Source organism: Schistocerca americana, chromosome 6 (assembly GCF_021461395.2).
Source record: "Schistocerca americana isolate TAMUIC-IGC-003095 chromosome 6, iqSchAmer2.1, whole genome shotgun sequence".
NCBI classification, from domain to species: Eukaryota; Metazoa; Arthropoda; class Insecta; order Orthoptera; family Acrididae; genus Schistocerca; species Schistocerca americana.
The window spans coordinates 451,217,352-451,237,562 of NC_060124.1; the positions used below are offsets into that span (position 1 = coordinate 451,217,352).

Genomic DNA, 20,211 nt, shown 5'->3' on the forward strand with positions numbered 1-20,211 from the left:
TTATGTAGTTACTGAATCTCAGATACTACATAAGTGAGAGAGCATAAGAAAACTATTTAATGCATTACTTACGGCTATAAATTGTGCTGAAAGTTAATATGACAAACTAATTATCTTTGCTTTAGCTTTTGCAGAAGCTGTGTTTTAAGACCCCTATTTCTTTTGTGGTTACTCAACTTTATCCGTAATTAAAAGATGCAGATAATGACAATTAACTGAAACTTTATTATTTCATTTGCAAGGGGTAAGAGATATACAGAAGCCTCATCGCGTGGTGTCAGAGAATCGTCAAATAGAAAAACAACAAAAAATAAATTTAAATCCAACAGTAAACATGTGCATGGAGAAATGAATCACATGTGCAACACAATGCTCCTAGTGGCCAGGTGTGGAACTACTCGATAGCGATTCACTTGGTATGCACACATAAACTGCACTGTCACTGCATAACAGTGCACTTCATATGAATACATGGAGGTTGACACGTAGGGCATTACATAATCTCCCTAGCAGAAGTGGAGTGTCAGTTTCGAACTCTGTGGCTGTTGCGGGCCATCCACGCTGGAGGAAGTACTGCGTCAGTCGGTGGATGCTGCACTGTAGAGGCGACAGATGCATCATGGAGTCCCGATGGGAGGCTAGTTGTCATCTACGCTGGGCCACTGGCAATGGCGTCTCGTGGAATACATATGCTAGCTTTACTCGGTTCAGTGAGGCAATTGTAGTGTTGCCATTCACCAGAATGTTTACTGTTTGTTCCTATTCCTGGCGTACCTTTTAGAGGCCAGAATATGGGGCTTGAAGTGGACATTTAACGCCATCTGCTTGGAACATCACGTGAGTACAATGCTCGAGGTCTTTGTGCATAAAAGAGTGCAGTGAACCATGTTGCGAAGCCTGTGGTGGCCAGATTTTGGAGGCATGCTGTCTTTAATGCTGTGAAAAATCTAGTTGGTCTTGTACAGTTGTCTTGATTGTTCCTGTGCTGACAAAATCACCAGGCAGACGTGATGTTTCACTGCAAATTATTTCTGCTGCTGATGCGATGATGTGTGACTTGAAAGTTGTCTGTAAGCCGAGTAATACCAAGAGGAGTCCCAATTTCAAAGATTCGTCACAGCACATTAACACTTGCTGCATGCTTGGTTCCTGTCGTTCCCTCTGGAACATAGGGCCGTGACGAAATTCCTCCACCTGGTACGATTTCTAGCAAGTGTCTTCACTTCACTCCAGGTTTTCCCATCCACTGCAGCTTCTCTCTCAATCATCCTTTTCCACGTCAATCCAAAGCCATCCTTTCAGTAGCTCCATCTGGTTTCCTCACACTGCAGCTTCTCTCTCAATCATCCTTTTCCACGTCAATCCAAAGCCATCCTTTCAATAGCTCCATCTGGTTTCCTCAGTGTATGTCCAATCCAGTTCCATTTTCTTTCTTTGATTTGTATATTGATTGGTTGCTCATTTGTCTCCCTCCAAAGATCTTCATTTGTCATTATATCTCACCATTTCACATTTAAAATACGCCGGAGACAGTGGTTGATAAAAACTTGGAGCTGGTTGTTGATGTGGTTAGTCACCTTCCAAGTTTCGCTACCATACAACAGAACAGCTTTCACATTGCTATTGAAAAGCTGGAGTTTGATCTTCTTTGAGATGTTCCTATTTCTCCATACAGGGTACCGTTGTACAAATGCACATATGCTTTGCGGATTCTACTATGGATGTCGTCCTCAGCACCTCCTGTAGTCGTGACTATACTTCAGAGATAGAGGAAAGATTGGACCTGTTCTACGTCCTCTCCATTAAAGGCCAGCCTATTTGTGATGGTCGAATTTAGCCACATTTCTTTAGTTTTGCAAACATTTATCTTGAGGCCTGTAACTTCCGCCTCTCTCTGTAACCTGGCCAGTTTCTCTTCAATGTCTCATTGTGCCATTAAGCAAATGTCTGCGAAATCTAGATCTTTGAGCGTATCCCACATCCCCCACTGTATGCCTCTCTCCTGTCCCCCCATCACTCTCTTCATCACATTGTCCAACACCAAAAGAAATAGTGTTGGCGAAAGAATACACCCTTGTCGTACTCCCGAATTAACTTGGAAAGGGTCTGTTAGTTCTCCATTATGTAGTACTTGGCATTCATAGTCTTCATACGTTTCCTTGATGATGTTAATAATCTTTGTTGGGATGCCATATTTTGCAAGAGTATCCCACATGACTCTTCGATTGACAGAGTCGAAAGCCTTTTCAAAGTCAATGGAGGTAAGGTAGAGAGTGTGTTGCCACTCTGCACTTTGTTCCAGGATAATTCTGAGAGTATTGATGAGGTCTACACAGCTTCGATGTTTTCTAAAACCCACCTGCTCTCTCCTCAGTTGTGTTTCCACAGAATCCTTAATGCAATTTAAAATGATCCACAAAAGTATCTTACTCGGTACTGACAATAGGGTAATGCCCTGCCAGTTGTTGCAGTTAGTAACATCTCGTTTGTTGGGTATTTTCATGATAATACCTCGTTTCCAATCTGTTGGCAGTTTCTCCTCTCTCCATATCTTCTCTAAGAGTATGTGCAATATCTTGACAGTGGTGTCCAAGTCTGTTTTCAGGATCTTGGATGTTATATTATCTGGTCCTGGTGCCTTCCCATTCTTGATCTGCTTCAGTGCTATCCGAATTTCTGCTTTCGTGGGTGCATTTACACCAATGCTGGGACTAGGATCATTGTATTCCGTTTCTTTCCGTTTGTTCTTGTTCTTCTACTTCCCCACCAAGGTCTCTATTTAGAACTTCTTTAACGTGTTCCTTCCACGTACGTGATTGTTCTTCATGTGTAGTTAGTATCTCCCCTTTCTTATTCCTTACTGGTCGGTTCCTCTGGAAGCTTTTTCATTGAGAGCATCTTAGTGATATCATATAGTTCTTTCACATCCCCCCTGCGCGCTGCCTGTTATGCTGTATCAGCTTGTTCATTTATCCATCTTCTGTGGTCTCTTCTCACACTCCTCTTCACTTCCTTATCTGCTGCTATATAGTCTTGTGCCTGTGCTTTTTGTTGCCTGGTCCTGCTCTGATTTACTCTTCCCTTGGCCTCCTTTCTATGGGTGACTTTTCTCCAGGTGTGTTCGGACGTCCAATCTCTCTGCAGGCGATTTTTAAAGCCAAGTTGTCTCTCACTCACTTTCACAAAAGTATTTTTAACTTCCGTCCACATTTCCTCCATGTCCTTATCCTCAGCCATCTCCAGTTCCAGCGCCTGGAATCTATTCTGGAGTTCCAGCTGGAACCCCTCAGCTATCTGTGGGTCTTTCAGTTTACGTACATCGAATCATCTATTTCTTGGCTCGAGTTTCTTTCTGGAAGCCACAATCTTCATTCGGAAACTGGCAGTAATAAGATGGTGGTCGCTGCTTGCGTCTGCTCCTCTTCTATTCCACACATCTTCCAGGCTTCTCCTGAACTCCCTGGATACTGCGATGTGGTCAATTTGATTTTTTGTAATATGATCTGGGGATACATGACATCTCTGATGAGGAAACAAGGTCCCTCCTATTACAAGGTCATGGCTCGTGCAGAAGTCACTAAATCTTTCCCCATTATCATTCATTTCACCCAAGCCATGTACCCCCATTATCTGTTCCAAACCCGCATTGTTATCTCCCACCTTGGCATTTATGTCTCCCATAACAATGAGGATATATTTCTTGCTCACTTTCCTTACAGTCTATCGTAGCATGTAATAGAACTCCTTCTTCTCAGTCTCTGATGTCTCTCTGGGAGCACAGCATTGGATAAGCGTCATGTTTTGGACCTTCATATTAAATCTGGCAGTCATGATCCTAATAGACACAGGTCTCCATTCTAAGAGGCTCTTCTTTGCTGCCTTGGTCAACAACAGCCCAACTCCATCCTCTTCACATCCTGAATATAAAAACGTAATTCCATCTGATGTCTGCATTTCACCAAATTGTGGCCACCTCACTTCACTCAATCCCAGGATATCAGGCTTACAGTTATTCATTTCCCCTGTCACTTGTTTCAGCTTGCTACTCTCCCTCAAGGTTCATATATTCCAAAAGCCAATTTTCGTTTTCCTTTTCATGCCAAAGGTCGTTACCAGTTTATCCATCTGGTTTTGTATTCTCGTCTCGGTTTCAGTAATCAGGTTTTTTAAGAAGGGCGGGTGATTGGCCCACCGCTTCCAATTGCCTTGGTGGGGCTGCCACCTTATCGCCCAGGCACTGACGATTTGCCAGATGTTTGGCAAATGGGCTTGGCATTTCCTCCGCACCCCTATACTAGCGTCGGTTATGTGAGGGGAAATGGGAAGGAAAAGAAAAAGGTTGGGCTAGGGATGGGAAAAGGATAGGAGACAGGTTTTCGACAGGTCGTTGAGGGACACATTGGTCTGGCTCCTCCCCTTCGGCTTGTCCAGCATGTGTGACCCTGCTGGTAGGTACGCTACCACCAGCATAGCCCTCCGGATCCAGAGCACACGAACCTCCTCACCCACACGGACAGTGCTACATTAAGGCGGTGTCCCCTGAGGAGGCACATTAATGCTGCCTTCAGACAGTGGTGCCTGCGCTTGATCATCCCATTGCTAGCCAAGTGGTAGCTCGTGGTCTTGTGATGGTTGTATCCACTAAACTTGGTCAGCTGGGCGAACAAGTCTGACTCAAACTGGTGCCTGCGGTCAGTAGCGATATGCAGCGGGCACCCATATCTCACCAACTTTATTGTTGCGAAAGACGAAGTTAATGCCTCGGCTGTGATATTGGCTGCCGGTACTGCTTTAGGCCAGCAGGTATTACGATCAATGAAGGACAACAAAAATACCTCTGTCCATCAGATGGGAGAAGTGGGCCAACAAAGTCCAAATGCACGTGAGCAAAACGTGTGGTGGTATCTGGAAAATGGCCAGTTGGAGCATTTACCTGTCAAGAAATTGTGCATCACTGGCACTTGAGACAAGATGTAACTCACTCGGCTTCGCTGGCGCTTGAGACAGAATCTGGCCCACTTGTGGCAGTCTTATCTTCCTGCTCGGCCACACATAGTGCTGAGACACCAGATGGAAGGTAGGTTGCACACCTGGATGGCAAAACTCGTAAATCATGTTGAAAGCTTTCCTCCTGAAAGGTGGTGGTAGTAAAGGGTGAGGTTGACCTCCTGAGACATCACAACACTGATGTGTATCTTCTCCTGATGCACCCAAGAGCTGCAACTTCAGTTCTGGTGCTGGGTCGTTGACATATATATGAGCTTATTGTCTTCCTGTTGCACTTGGGCAAGTGTGAAAAAAATCTGTTGGACTTGAGACACTGCTGACCCGAGACAGACAGTCTGCAATGACATTGTTAACTGTTAGATATGCATCTAATGAACTAAACCACAAATTCTAGATGATTAAATTGTCTAAGTGAGCTGTTGACACTGTTGTGTCTGAATGCAAATGTGAAGGGCTTGTGTTCCATACAGATAGTAAAAACTCCCACTTCAACTTGCAGACGAAAATATCTGACTGCCTGGTACACAGCCAGGAGCTCACGGTCATCTGTACTGTATTTCCTTTGTGAAGGAGACAGTTTGTGTGAGTAATATGCCAATGGCTGCCAGGCTTCATCCATCCGCTGCTGGAGTGCTGCCTCAATGGCTGTATGGCTTGTATCCACAACAGCAGCTAGTGGTGCATCAACCTTTGGGTGCACTAAACGCTCTGTGTCAGGCATGCTCTTCTTTGCAGCCTTGAAAGCGGAGCACATATCTTCCCATGCACAAGAAATTTTCCATTAACATAATCACCCAACAATGCTGCCATCAAAGGTTCTTGTAGATCTGTGGTATTGAGAAGGTATCGCCTGTAAAAATTAAGCACACCCAAGAAATGTCGCAATTTCTTGACTACGGCTGGTCTGGGTCTAAGGCTGGTCTGGGTAGCTGTAGTATTGCTTCTACCTTCTGTCAGAGGAAGGGAGCCTGCAGCTGAGATCTTATGACCAAGAAACTTCACTTCTGGCTGCCCAAAATCACACTTGACTGTGTTCAGTACAACTCCATATTGTTCTAGTTGTCCAAAAATTTAAAACAGGTGCTGACGATGTCATTCCAGATTGGCAGAGAACGCCAGGTATGCAAAGCAGAATGGTAGGCCTATGGAATTTATAAATCTCTGCCCAGTTTGAGCTGCATTGCATAAACCAAAAGGCATGATTATGGTAGTCTTTGGTATGTCTTCTACAGCTACAGGTATCTGGGTGTAAGCTTTTGCGTGGTCCAAGACGGTGATGATAGTGGCACCACGTAGTGCGTCACTGAAGTCCCTTAACAGCAGTACAGAATATCTGCCAGGAACTGTTTGAGAATTAAGTGTGCGACAGTCACTGCATGGGCACTAGGTTCCACCTTTCTTTGGCACCAAGTGCAGTGCTGAGGACCATGGGCTTTTAGATGGCCATATTGTACCATCCCATAACATCAGATCAAATTCAGCCTTTGCAATTGCTAAATAGCATGTCTAGACCTGCATGCCAAAGGGGGTCCATCATGGTGCACTGTATTATGTGGTATGCATCTTAGGGCACTGAGTGGCCTGCTCTGTAGTCACTCAGCCATGCAGTGTACTCACCACATGAAGCCTGTATCAACTTGGCACTGTAGACTGCTGTGCTGCAATGGAAGCCAGTGACAGTGAGGCTGGTGATGCTGTCTGCCTACCAGGAATTCATGACATCGGGTAGTAGCCAGTAGTGTGCCAGGTCTGCTCTGATGATGGCCTCTGTGATGTTCGCGATGGTGAAATCTTGCAGTCCAAGGTTGCCCCCAACCACTGAATGCTGTACATTGCAGTTGGAGTTGTTTGCAGTGGTCAGATGGAAAGCAGTTGACAGCAGGTAGCAATACACTGACATTCGAGGCAAGATGCTTACATCTGGCCCAGTAACTGTTAAGAATTTCATGCTTGATCCTCTATCAGTGAAAACCAGTCTCTTAGAGCATGTCTGGCAATCGGTTGCCTACTGCCGACTACCGGCATGGTGATGAGCACCTCTTTGCCTGATCGCCGAACCGGTGTTGATAGCAACACATCTGTGTATCATTCGATTGAGTCGTAGTGCGGGTAGCAGATTTACTCCTCGAATGTCATTGGTAATGTCCTCTACTGTTTACGGAATTGTCGCGTGATGACAATGTGCCAGCTTGGACACACAATATTTCAACTTTTGCTACAAGTGTGTCACTGTCTGCTCACACTACCATTGATGTGGTTGTTACACAGTTATCTGACACCACAGCTGTATTGACCTGAGCGGTTGCAAATGCGTCTAGAATGCAGTCAGCTAGCTTCGCTATGGCATCCAGCAGCATGTCCATCTGTGAGGTGACAGTTGCCTTGCTCTGTGATCTGTGGTGGCATGTGCCTACTCCATGATGTGCATAAAAAGTTATCTGGTACTGTGCCTGTGTCAACTGCTGCACAGATGATGCAGGTGCTGTGATGGATTGCTATCGCTTATTTCGTACTGTGTTAGCACTTGCCTTATGCAATCTTCCTGGGAAGTAGCCACACATCATATCAATTCTGTCTTGAGTGTAGTGTATGAGTCCGGATTGGGTAGTGCGGTAATGATGTTCTGTACCTTGGCTGCAAATCTGTGGTCCAGTTGACTTAGGATGAGGGCAGACTTAGTCACGTCAGCTGTTACTCCTGTGCAGCACACACTTGCCTCTGCTTGCACGAACCAAAGGACAGGATTGTCAGGCCAGAATGGTGGTAAGCAAGTGCTAATCTTGAAATGGGGCAGTGTTTGACCATTGCACGATTCACAGAGACTCTGACGCAGTACTGTTCCTCTCAGTCACCCATGTAGTTACTCTGTTTTATCCATAATCCAAAGATGCAGATAATGGTAACTAACAGGAAAATTTTATTTTTTATTTTTCACAGTGATAACAAACAGAGAGAAATTCCGTAGCACAATGTCAGAGATTAGTCGAGTAGAACAACAACAGAGCATAAATTTAAATCTGAGAGTAAATGTGAGCACGAAGAGCCAGGCTTGGAACTACTCAACAGTGATTCAATTGGTATGCACGCGCAACACCCTAGCACCACTGCACAACACTGCACTTCGCGTGAACCTGTGAAGGTTGACGTGTAGGGAGCTACACTTTCATTTTATGTATAGAATAATTTCAGATTTGCTGCTAACTAACAATAATAATAATAATAATAATAATAATAATAATAATAATAATAACTGCTGTGCAGCAAAGAACTTAATCCAATTACAATAATAATAGTAATAATAATAATAATAATATCGGCTACACCACTGCAATTTCATAACCACTTCTACAACCCTTTAGATCACATAACATCAACAGATACGAAGAAAGTAAATTGGAAAAAGAAAGCACTTCATGGCAAGCACCCGTATCATCTAACACAGCCACACATCGATCAAGACGCATCCAACACATGGCTAAGAAAAGGCAATATATACAGTGAGACAGAAGGATTCATGATTGCAATACAGGATCAAACAATAAACACCAGGTATTACAGCAAGCATATTATTAAAGATCCCAATACCACAACGGATAAATGCAGACTTTGTAAACAACAAATAGAAACAGTAGATCACATCACAAGCGGATGTACAATACTAGCAAATACAGAATACCCCAGAAGACATGACAATGTCGCAAAAATAATACATCAACAGCTTGCCATACAACATAAACTTTTAAAACAACACATTCCTACATACAAGTATACACCACAAAATGTACTGGAGAATGATGAATACAAATTATACTGGAACAGAACCATTATAACAGATAAAACAACGCCACATAACAAACCTGACATCATACTCACCAATAAAAAGAAGAAATTAACACAACTAATCGAAATATCCATACCCAATACAACAAATATACAAAAGAAAACAGGAGAAAAAATTGAAAAATACATCCAACTGGCTGAGGAAGTAAAGGACATGTGGCATCAGGATAAAGTCGACATTATACCGATTATACTATCAACTACAGGAGTCATACCACACAATATCCACCAGTACATCAACACAATACAGCTACATCCAAACTTATATATACAACTACAGAAATCTGTAATTATTGATACGTGTTCAATTACCCGAAAGTTCCTAAATGCAATGTAACATATACCGTACGGTTAAAAGGAAGTCACACTTGATCAAGATCCGCGTCACTTTCCATTTTTAACCAGACTTAACGTCTGAAAAAGGAATAATAATAAAACTGCTGCATCCAAATGCATAAAAACTTTCTTGTATAAACTGCTCTTTTTACTGTTTCTTGGTTTGCTCTTGACAGGGAATCATAGTATTGTAAAGAGGTGACGAGCAGGGTTTGGCTTCTAAATAACAATACTATGTTTCAGGCACTGATAGACTGTAGCTGGGGTTATGGCAACAATGGCTGTGATGGTGGTGAAGATTTCCGCTCCTACCAATGGATGATGAAACACGGTGGACTTCCTACAGAAGATGAATATGGGCCATATCTAGGCCAGGTAAACATTACCAGTCTTTCACTAAAAGATTTTTGTATTAATTGCGAATGTTTTCAGATTTTTTCCTCATTGTCTATGCAGTTTGAAATAACATAAAACAGTTCTTGCATTATAGTAAAAGACACGTTTTATTGTACTTTTGAAATATACAGCAGCTGTCTGAGCACAAGGAAAAGCATCGCTACACCTGTGTGTAGCATCCACTTTTGTCTTTTAACCTAACATTCATCTGTGTAATGTGGAGATTTAACAGAAGTGAAATGAGGTTTAGATCCCACATTACACTGTAGGTCTCCTTTATCCTAGTTGGATAACTGACTAGGGGCATGCAAGTTGCCAAAGTGACATCCAGTTTATTGCAATTGTTTCAGGACAGTGTGGTTTCAGTTGCCTGAGACTGCAGTCATGGGTGTGAGTTGTGTTACAGTGTGTATGTGTGTGTGTGGGGGGGGGGGGGGGGGGGGGGTATTGTTAATGAAGGCCTTAATGGCCAAAAACTTTAATTGTCAGAGTCTTTTTGTTGTGCCTATCTGCGACTCAGCATCTCTGCTATTGGTGAGTAGCAACTTTCCTTTTCATAATATTATTTCAGAACAGCTACATAGTGAAAAAACATGCAAATCCAAAATCTGTGGTTCTATATTTATTATGCAAAAAGTAAAATATTTTCTGAAAAACTACTTCAGCATGGGATGCATCTTCGCTTCATTTGCGTAAAATATCTTTTTGTCAGCAGCGCAGCAGATGAGTCAACTTTCAGCTTCCTGCTTTCCTTGAATCAAACATGGATGTGAATACGATTCTTTGTATGATAGGGCAAAAAAGTCTGCCACAAATGGTCTACAACAAAGAACTGCAGCCATGAGTCTTAACAATGAATTGGTTGGTACTAAGCTTTACTGGAGGGGTGCTGTCATCATCAAGTGTTTTCTTTTTTGTTTTATTTTCTTTGTGGCCTGCAGACATGGTCCTCTCAGGCAGTCTCAGATACATGATGTGCTACAAATTAAAATATATATCCAGTCACATGCTTGCACCTATGATCCACATGGAATATTTACATTGGTAGTAAACAGATTAATTACATAATGATCTGCTCCCATAATTGCCATGAGAAGTCACTCCAAAAACTAATGAAATATGGAGCAGATAACATTCACGAGTCCTGAGAACTTCCACCTGCATTGCCTACACTGTTTAAGTTATATGAAAGTGATGATGTTGAAACAATAGAAAATCCAGGATGGAATGTAACAATATTAGAGAAGGAAATTTGCTACTCACCATACAGTAGAGATGCTGAGTTGCGGTAGGCACAACAAAAAGTATCTCACAATTATAGCTTTTGGCCATTAAGGCCTTTGTCAACAATACACACGCACACGCACACACACACTCTCACACACACACACACACACACACACACAAAAACCCAACTTGCACACGCATCTGCAGTCTCAGGCAACTGAAACCACACTGCGAGCATTGGCACTAGTGCATGATGGGAGTGGCAACTAGGTGGGGGTAAGGAGGAGGCGGGGAGGGGGAGGGATAGTATGGTGGGGGTGGCAGGCAGTGAAGTGCTACAGTTCAGACGGAGCGGCAGGAGAGAAAAGTGGGGACGGGACGGGGGGTGCAAGTTGCGGAAAGGAGAGAAATTAAATTAAAAGACTGGGTGTGGCGGTGAAATGACGAATGTGTAGTGCTGGAATGGAAATGGGGAGGCTGAAAATGGGTGAGGATCAGTGACTAACAATGGTTGGTGCCAGTAGGGTTATGGGAATGTGGGATGAATTGCAGGGAAAGTTCCCACCTGCGCAATTCAGAAAAGCTGGTGTTGGTGAGAAGGATACATATGGCACAGGATGTGAAGCAGTCATTGAAATGAGGGAGATCATGTGTGGCAGTGTGTTCAGCAACAGGGTGGTCCACTTGTTTCTTGGCCACAGTTTGTTGGTGGCCATTCATGCGGACAGACAGCTTGTTGGTTGGCATGCCTACATAGAATGCAGTACAGTGGTTGCAGCTTAGCTTGTAAATCTTATGGCTGGTTTCACAGCTAGACCTGCCTTTGATGGGATAGGTGATGTTAGTGACCAGGCTGGAGTAGGTGGTGATAGGAGGATGTATGGGACAGGTCTTGCATCTAGGTCTATTACAGGGATATGAGCCATGAGGTAAGGGGTTGGGAGCAGGGGTTGTGTAGGGATGGACAAATATATTAGGTAGGTTTATTGGACGGCAGGATACCACTGTGGGAGGGATAGGAAGGACAGTGGGCAGGATGTTCCTCATTTCAGGGCACAACGAGAGGTAATCAAAACCCTGGCGGAGAATGCAATTCAGTTGCTCCAGTCCTGGATTGTACTGAGTTAGGGGGGGAATGCTCCTCTGTGGCCAGACTGTGGGACTTTGTGAGGTGGTGGGAGACTGGAAAGATAAGGCACGGCAGATTTGTTTTTGTACAAGGTTGGGAGGATAATTACGATCAGTGAAGGCTTCAGTGAGACCCTCGGTATATTCTGAGAGGTACTGCTCGTCACTGCAGATGCGACGACCACAGAAGGATTCCTAAAAATCCAGAATCCTAAACCCCTCACCTTGTTCAGATTCACTGATGACACCTTTGCCATCTGGATTGAAGGTGAGGACATCCTATCCATATTCCTCCAGAACCTCGCCCATTTGCTTCATCTGGTCCTATTAAACTAAACAGGCCACATTCCTAGATGTTGACATCCAGCTCAGAGATGGCTACATTAGTAACTCTGTCCACATCAAACCTACTAACCACCAGCGATACCTCCACTTCGACAGCTGCCACCCATTCTAAACAAGAAGTCCCTTCCGTACAGCCTAGCCACCCGTGGTTGCCGCATCTGCAGTGATGAGCAGTCCCTCTCGGAATATACCAAGGGTTTCACTGAAGCCTTCACTGACCGTAATTATCCTCCCAACCTTGTACAAAAACAAATCTGCCGTGCCTTATCTTTCCAGTCTCCCACCACCTCCCAAAGTCCCACAGTCTGGCCAAAGAGCAGCATTCCCCTAACTCAGTACAATCCAGGACTGGAGCAACTGAATTACATTCTCCGCCAGGGTTTTGATTATCTCTCGTTGTGATCTGAAATGAGAGATGCCCTGCCCACTACCCTTCCCATCCCTCCTGCAATGGTATTCCGCCGGTACCGAACCTACTCAATATACTTGTCCATTGTTACACAACCCCTGCTCCCAATCCCTTACCCCATGGCTCATACCCCTGTAATAGACCTAGATGAAAGACCTGTCCCATACATCCTCCTGCCACCACCTACTCCAGTCTGGTCACTAACATCACCTATCCCATCAAAGGTAGGTCTACCTGTGAAACCAGCCATGTGATTTACAAGCTAAGCTGTGACCACTGTGCTGCATTCTATGTAGGCATGTAGGCATGCCTCTGTCCGCACGAATGGCCACCGATAAACTATAGCCAAGAAACAAGTGGACCACCCTATTACTGAACGCATTTCCAAACATGATATCCCTAATTTCCGTGACTGCTTCACAGCCTGTGCCATATGGATCCTTCCCACCAACACCAGCTTTTGTGAATTGCACAGATGGGAACTTTCCCTGCAGTACATCCTACGTTCCCATAACCCTCCTGGCCTCAACCTTTGTTAGTCACTGTCCTCACCAATCCAACCCCCTCCGTATTCCCATTCCAGCACTACACAGCTGTCATTTCACTACCACACCCAATCTTTTAATTTAATTTCTATTTATTTCTCTCCTTTTCCGCTATTTCCCCCCCTCCTCAATTTCTCTCCTGCCCTCCGTCTAAACTGCAGCACTTCACTGTCTGCCACCCCCACCATACTATCCCTCCCCCTTCCCCGCCCCAGCCTCCTCCTTACCACCATCCAGTTGCCACTCCCATCATGCACTGGTGCTGCTGCTCACAGTGTGGTTTCAGTTGCCTGAGACTGCAGACGTGTGTGTGTGTGTGTGTGTGTGTGTGTGTGTGTGTGTTGTTGAGAAAGGCCTTAATGGCCGAAAGCTATAATTGTGTGAATCTTTTTATTGTGCCTATCGCGACCCTGATGATATTAAGCTACCCAGTGTTCTCTGAATCTTGTGCATGACTTTATGCCAGACAAATTGTTCAGCCATATATAGTTTGCGCTACCTGTGAGATGTTGGGACATGTCACTGGCTGATGACGTAAACATACCTGCACACTGATTTTTGGAACTGAAGGCTACAATTAACAGTGTGCTAGTACAAAGTTGGTAACTTTAAATTACAAAAATGAAGATTAGGAATACTAATATATAAAATTCAAATCTAATCAAAATAATATGTGGTCACCAGTGTAGGTAAGGTAGCTAGACATACACTAGAAATAGGTGTAATGATGCCTGTCTACTGGTTACTGGTGTCACAAGTGTGTGCTAAACGGTTTGTGTGAAACATCTGTTCAACAGACATCACTCTCAAACAGAATGAGTCTACATAAAAGTGAACTCCCCTCTCCTAAGAAAGGGGGGGGGGGGGGAGAGAGAGAGAGAGAGAGAGAGAGAGAGAGAGAGAGAGAGAGAGAGAGAGAGAGAGAGAGACCACATCCAGGGGGAAGACACATCGTAACAAACCAGAACGTACCTTGAAAAGGGCTGTGTTATGGAAATCGCTTTGTTCATTTAACGATTTATGTGCATTTCTTTTATTTTTTTCCCCAAGCACTAAATGTACTCAGACATCCTTTTTATGCCTACTGACAGATATCAAGGTGTCGGTATATGTATAACGCTATGATTAGTTTCTCTTTATTAACTGTATACTGGCTGTCAGTGACATAGTCTCATTGTGGGTTGATACTCAAGACTAATTGACAGAGGCTATTGAGAAGTTGAATGTGTTTCAGTATTGGATAAACTGTATAGATGACTAAGGAAAAGAAGAAAAGACAGCATTGATCTTTCTTTCATTAAGAATAAAACAGAAGTAGTCTTTCGTACTGAGATTCAACTTCAACACAAAATTTGGCATAAACAAAAATAAATACTCCATCTTGTGAGCATAAGATAAAATTTGGTGCCTGGTGAAAATTTTAAGTTGGTCAGGCAGGCAGCTCTTTTGTGTACACTCTGAAGAACACTGTAACATCGATAGTAATAAAACTGCTTTTGGTTCAAGTAGCACACATTAGAAATCATGCTCTTAAAGGATGCCATTCTGATACTCTTAAAGAGCTGGAAATGTTTACTAAAGTATAAAAAACAAAAAACAGAAATGCCCAAAGTGATTTCCATAGCAAAGCCTTTTTCGAAGTATTTCTGCCGCCGCACATTGTAATACTTAACTGTTTTACACTGGATGTTTCGAATACACTTACAACTGCTGGTGACCAGTTTATACTCGTGGATCACATCTGTAGAAGGCATCATTTAACCTGCTTGTAGTGCTTGTGTATATTAACTACAGCAGTCGTTACGTAATTTATTTACTGTCGTATTCAGAAGGGCAATTTTATATTGTGAATATTTTTTCTTATATTTTCATTTTAAGAGGTACCAACTTCATACTGTTACATTGTTAACTGTTGCTTTCAGTTCCAGCTATGATATCACAGTAATGTCTACACTGTGAGCACCTGTCCTGGCCTGTTGAGTTGTTAGATAACATTTTCAAGAGTATTAGTACGTTTGAATTTGTAATTCAGTTACTTAGTGTTGTTCTATCATGTTTTTCTTTCTTTTAAATAGGTCATGTAATGATGTCATGCTACGAAGTTGAAAAGTCAGTGATACCATTTATGTGACCTGAGGCTCAAATACAGTTAACAGAAGATCATTTTAAAGGTGGTTACTGTGTTCTCCTAAGACAGCGTGCCTAGACTGTTTATGCTTTTAATTTTCCATGGGTCAGTCTATAAAGCAACTTCAGCATGGAATACATTAAATATTTGAGTACTCATTAGGTCTAAACATGGGGACAGACATTTATTCAGTTCGCGTGACTCCTGCCATAATGACTTCGTGGAGGTTGAGCTCCATTCCTCTGCTAAATACTTTCGTAACTGTTTTGCATTAAAACATGAACAAGGAATTCTTCATTAAAATTCTGCACTTGTTTAATTTTAAATGTATAATTTCTGTTTGCTATCTTTCCTTCCCCCACCATTCATATTTTTATTTCGCTGCCTTGGCCTCAGCACTTTATGGTGGGTTCCTCCAAAGTTCGAAATTCTTTCAAAGCTACAACTTATTCTTTACTTTCTATAACATCTTCACTTTTGTATAGCATCTCAAAGTTAAAATACTTTTTCTTCTAGTAATAGTGGAATTTAATCTCCCTGCATTCAAGCTAGAAATTTTCTCCTGGGAATCGCCATTCACATTACGCATGATGGCACCTTTTCGTATAAACTGTGCAGTAAATCCAGAAAGTAGTGTTTAAATATGCCACTATTTTTTTTTTTTTTTTTTTTTTTTTTTGACGGTTGTTAGTTTAGTGATGCCTTGTTGTAACTAACAGGAAGGCCTCTGGGAATGGAGAAGAAATTTCATCGTGCGCTATTTGGGCAGCCAAACCTGCATATAATGAGGGTACACACACATGAATGTTGGAAATAACACTGTGTTGTTGTCTACATGCCTGCATGTATCACTTGGGGTTTAAACTCTTATTGTGATTCTTTGCCAACAAACAGAGAAAATTATGATAACTCGCATGGTGAAATTCACAATCAGTGGCACTGTTTGTAGAACTGCCGGTCTATCTTTAGTTTTGAGCCAAGTAGGAGGTATCAAGTTGTAAATGCAGTTGCAAGGAATCTGCACCTACACCTACATCTATACTCTGCAAGCCATCTTAAGGTATGTGGTGGAGGGTGCTCGTATATCGCTGCTGCTCCCCCCTTTTCCTGTTCCAGCCACCACCCTCCTACTCCCAAGGGGCTCACAGCTCTTTTATGAGATCGTGTGTGGTGCACATGGGGTTCCGAGCTATTGTGGCCCTTGCTTCTTTACCAAGCTCATTTCCCTTCCCCGTGCTCCTTCCTCTCAGTTCTCGCTCCTTCCTCTCTGCTCCCTCCTTCCCATCTCTCGGAGTTGTTGCTTATGTTGGCATGTCTATCCTTGTGGTTTTGGCTGTCTTGCATGCATTTTTCCCTTTTTCTGGCATTTTTGGTCCCCCTTTGGGTGTGACCTCCACTTCTAAATTTTGTCTCCGTAGTGTGAGCCAGCCAGGGAGGAACACCTTACTTAGTATCTCTGGTGTGTGACCTTACCACCTCTTCCATCTTTTCCTCAATGCTGTTGTCCTTCAAAGCTGTATAGCCAGCATGGTAGTGTCTGCGTGGTGGGCTCATTATGTACCCTTTTTGTTGAGCCGCTTGACAGCACATGGTTCACACTTGTGATATTTGGGCTGCTACCTCCCTGTGTACAAGGTGGTTTGGAAAGTTCTCGGAATCACCATGAGAGGTCAGCGCTAGCACAAGTTGTTCTGTGATATTCATTGGACTGTTGCCTGTAAACATGGGCCATGTCAATGCTCTTGGAAGAGAGCTGTGGCAATGACATGGCTGTATTGTTGTTCCCGCATAGTGATTTGCGAATATGGGAAAAAATCAAGCTTCGAGCAGTGATTAAGTACTTCATAAAGAGAGGTATGAAAGCAAAGGACATTCATGTTGATTTCCAGAATACACTGGGAGACAGTGCTCCTTCATATTCAAGTGTTGCAAAATGGAAATTTGGTTGGGAGAGGTTAGATGATGATCTATCTGCGCAATGGTCAGCCAAGACGAGACACTACTCCAGAAATCATTGCAAAAGTGCACTAAATGGTCATGGAGGATTGCTGATTGGAAGAGCATGGAATTGCTCACGCTTGCCGGATGTCATCTGAAAGGGTATATCACATTTTAACTGAAAAATTAGAAATGAAAAAATTATCTGCAAATGGATGCTGTGACTCCTGACACTGGATCAAAAATGCGTGAGAATGGACATATCGGAACAATGCTTGGCCCATTTAAGGAGAAATGAAAAAGATTGTTTTGTACTGGTTTGTGACCAGCTATTCCCTTGAGACAAAACAACAGTCAAAGCAGTGGAAACATGCTGATTCTCGACCACGAAAGGAAGCAAAGACAGTTTCTTCGGCGGAAAGGTCATGGGATCAGAGTTCTGGGATGCGAAAGGGATTCTTTTTGTAGATTATCTCCCAACTGGACAAACAATTACTGGAGAATACTGTGCTAACCTCTTGGACAAATTGCAACAAATGAGAACTTTCTGTATTAATGTTGGACCGCGCCTCTTTAGGCAGTTTGTAGTTTTAGTGTGTTTCGAAGAAGGTGTGGTTATCTGCACTTGAAACTTACCTGCGCTTGAAACCTAGGTCGATATCCGGTTTCTATTTGCAATTAAGGTGAATTCTTTATAATCATTGCAACAAATTATATTAAAAAAAGGCCAGGTTTAGCAAGGAAGAAAGTCATCTTCCATCAAGACAATGTGTGCTCGCACACAAGTGCCGTCGCCATGGCAAAATTGCTTGAACTAAGGTATGATTTGTTGCCACACCCGCCTTATTCGTCTGATATGGCCCTGTCAGGCTTTCATCTCTTCCCAAAATTGAAAATTTTTCATGATAGACAAAGATTCACTTCAAATGAAGAGTTGATAGCCAGAGTTGACAACTATTTTACAGGCCTGGAGGAAACTCATTTTCGAGATGGGATCAAGGTGCTGGAACATCCTTGGACCAAGTGCATTAATCTACAAGGAGACTATATTGAAAAATAAAAGGTTTCAGTGATGTCAGTAATTTTTTTCTATTCGGTTCTGAGAGGTTTTAAAAACCACCCTCGTATGTCCAGGAATGGTTGCTTGCCATTCTGGAGAATCAGAACTTCTGGCTATGGCTGCCCTGCCAGGTGGCCTTTGCTGTGGCTTTTAGGCACCCGTTGGGAGATGTCCTGGTCAGAGTGGGTGGATCAGAGTGGACACTTTGTGCATTAAGCTCAAAACAACTGGCCTTTCCTCTAAGGCCATCTCTTTAGTTAGGAAAGGATCTTTTAATGCTGGTTCATATGACCCTGCAGACTTCCCTTCCCCGGCTACCCCTTGGGACGAGGGCCAGACTCACCGGCTTGGAGTGAAATCGTTCCCTACTACTTGGGCTGCAGCAGGACTGGCTGTTTACTTTTACCACCACCAAGCCATTATTTTTCATGGAAACTAGCAAAGACAAGTTTGGCAGAGAGGACTTACTGGGTAAGATGAGGTTGGGTTTGCTGTTATTCAGACCTTATCCTGCTGCCCTGTCCGTGTCCCTTCGTGTGACCGTCTTGGCAACATCTCAGTGTCCTTAACTCATTCCCAGTCATTTAATAGGTTCAGGGAGTCATTTTTTGTAGGAAACTTAGTTTTCAAATTTTCAGTGTTTGTATTGTGGCAATGTCTTCTCTCTATAAAGTGCACCCCTTATGCGATGAATGTGGATATCCACTCCATGAGGGTTCTTCGCTGTGTATGTTTGTTGTCATCTCATGATCATCACTTAGCATGATCGCCATGATTGCATGTTTTATAAGAAGGAAAAGAAGATACTGCTGTGTATGTCCATTGATTGTTTATTGTTCAGTGAGGCTCATCAGAAATATGACCAACTTCACCCTGTGTCTATGGTATCTGACTTTGTCTCTGTTACGTCCTGTCCCACTCCTTCCTCCTCCTCACCCCAGTCACGCTGCTTTCTTCTCTCCCCTTCACCTGTGGTTCCCACTCCCCTCTTTCACCCACCCCCTCCCCCCACCCCTTTCTCAGTGCCACTTCCGCTACATGGCAGGAGAAGTGCCCTCCATCTTCGGCACCTGTTGGTGATTGCGGGACCCCTCCAGGGCCCCTTCCCTTCACCAGCTATAGCTATATCTACATCTACAGCTATACTCTGCAAACCATCCCATTGTACCAGTTATTAGAGTATCTTCCTGTTCCATTCGCATATGGAGTGCAGGAAGAATGATTGTTTAAATGCCTCTGTGCATGCAGTAATTATTCTAATCTTATCCTCATGTTCGTAGAGTAATCACTTAAAGCCGGTTCTCTGGATAGTTTACGTCTATCAGGAAGAGTCTTCCAGCTCAGTTCCGCCACTATTCTACGGATTAAGCAAACCTGTGACCATTCATGCTGCCCTTCTCTGTATATGTTCAATATCCCATGTTAGTCCTATCTGGTACAGGACCTGGACACTTGAGAAATGTTCTAAACGGGTCACACAAGTGATTTGTAAGCAATGGCGTTTGTAGACTGCTTGCACTTCCCCAGTATTCTACCAATAAAGTGAAGTCTACCACCTGCTTTACGTAAGACTGGGCCTATGTGATCATTCCGTACATAGTGATACACTCAGGTACTTTTAAGAGTTGGCCAATTCCAGCAGTGACTCATCGATATTATAGTCATAGTCTTTTTTTCTTTTTTTTACATTTTGTAAAGTGAAAAAATTTACATTTCTGAACATTTAGAGCAAGTTGCCACTCTCTGCCCCACATTGAAATCTTAACAAAATCTGACTGAATATTTATGCAGCTTCTCTTGGACAGTGCTGCATTATAGATAACTGCATCATCTGCAATAAGCCCAATTTTAC

At 43.2% G+C, this 20,211-nt stretch overlaps 1 protein-coding gene across 1 annotated transcript in view; it reads left to right on the plus strand.

Annotated features, from left to right (window-relative positions):
• Nucleotides 1–20,211, plus strand: part of LOC124619897 (digestive cysteine proteinase 1) — a 76,132-nt gene that overhangs the window by 38,408 nt on the left and 17,513 nt on the right. Inside the window, exon 9 of the mRNA XM_047146527.1 lies at nt 9,427–9,558. Coding sequence (XP_047002483.1) covers nt 9,427–9,558 — 132 coding nt within the window. The remainder of the gene's footprint in view (nt 1–9,426; nt 9,559–20,211) is intronic.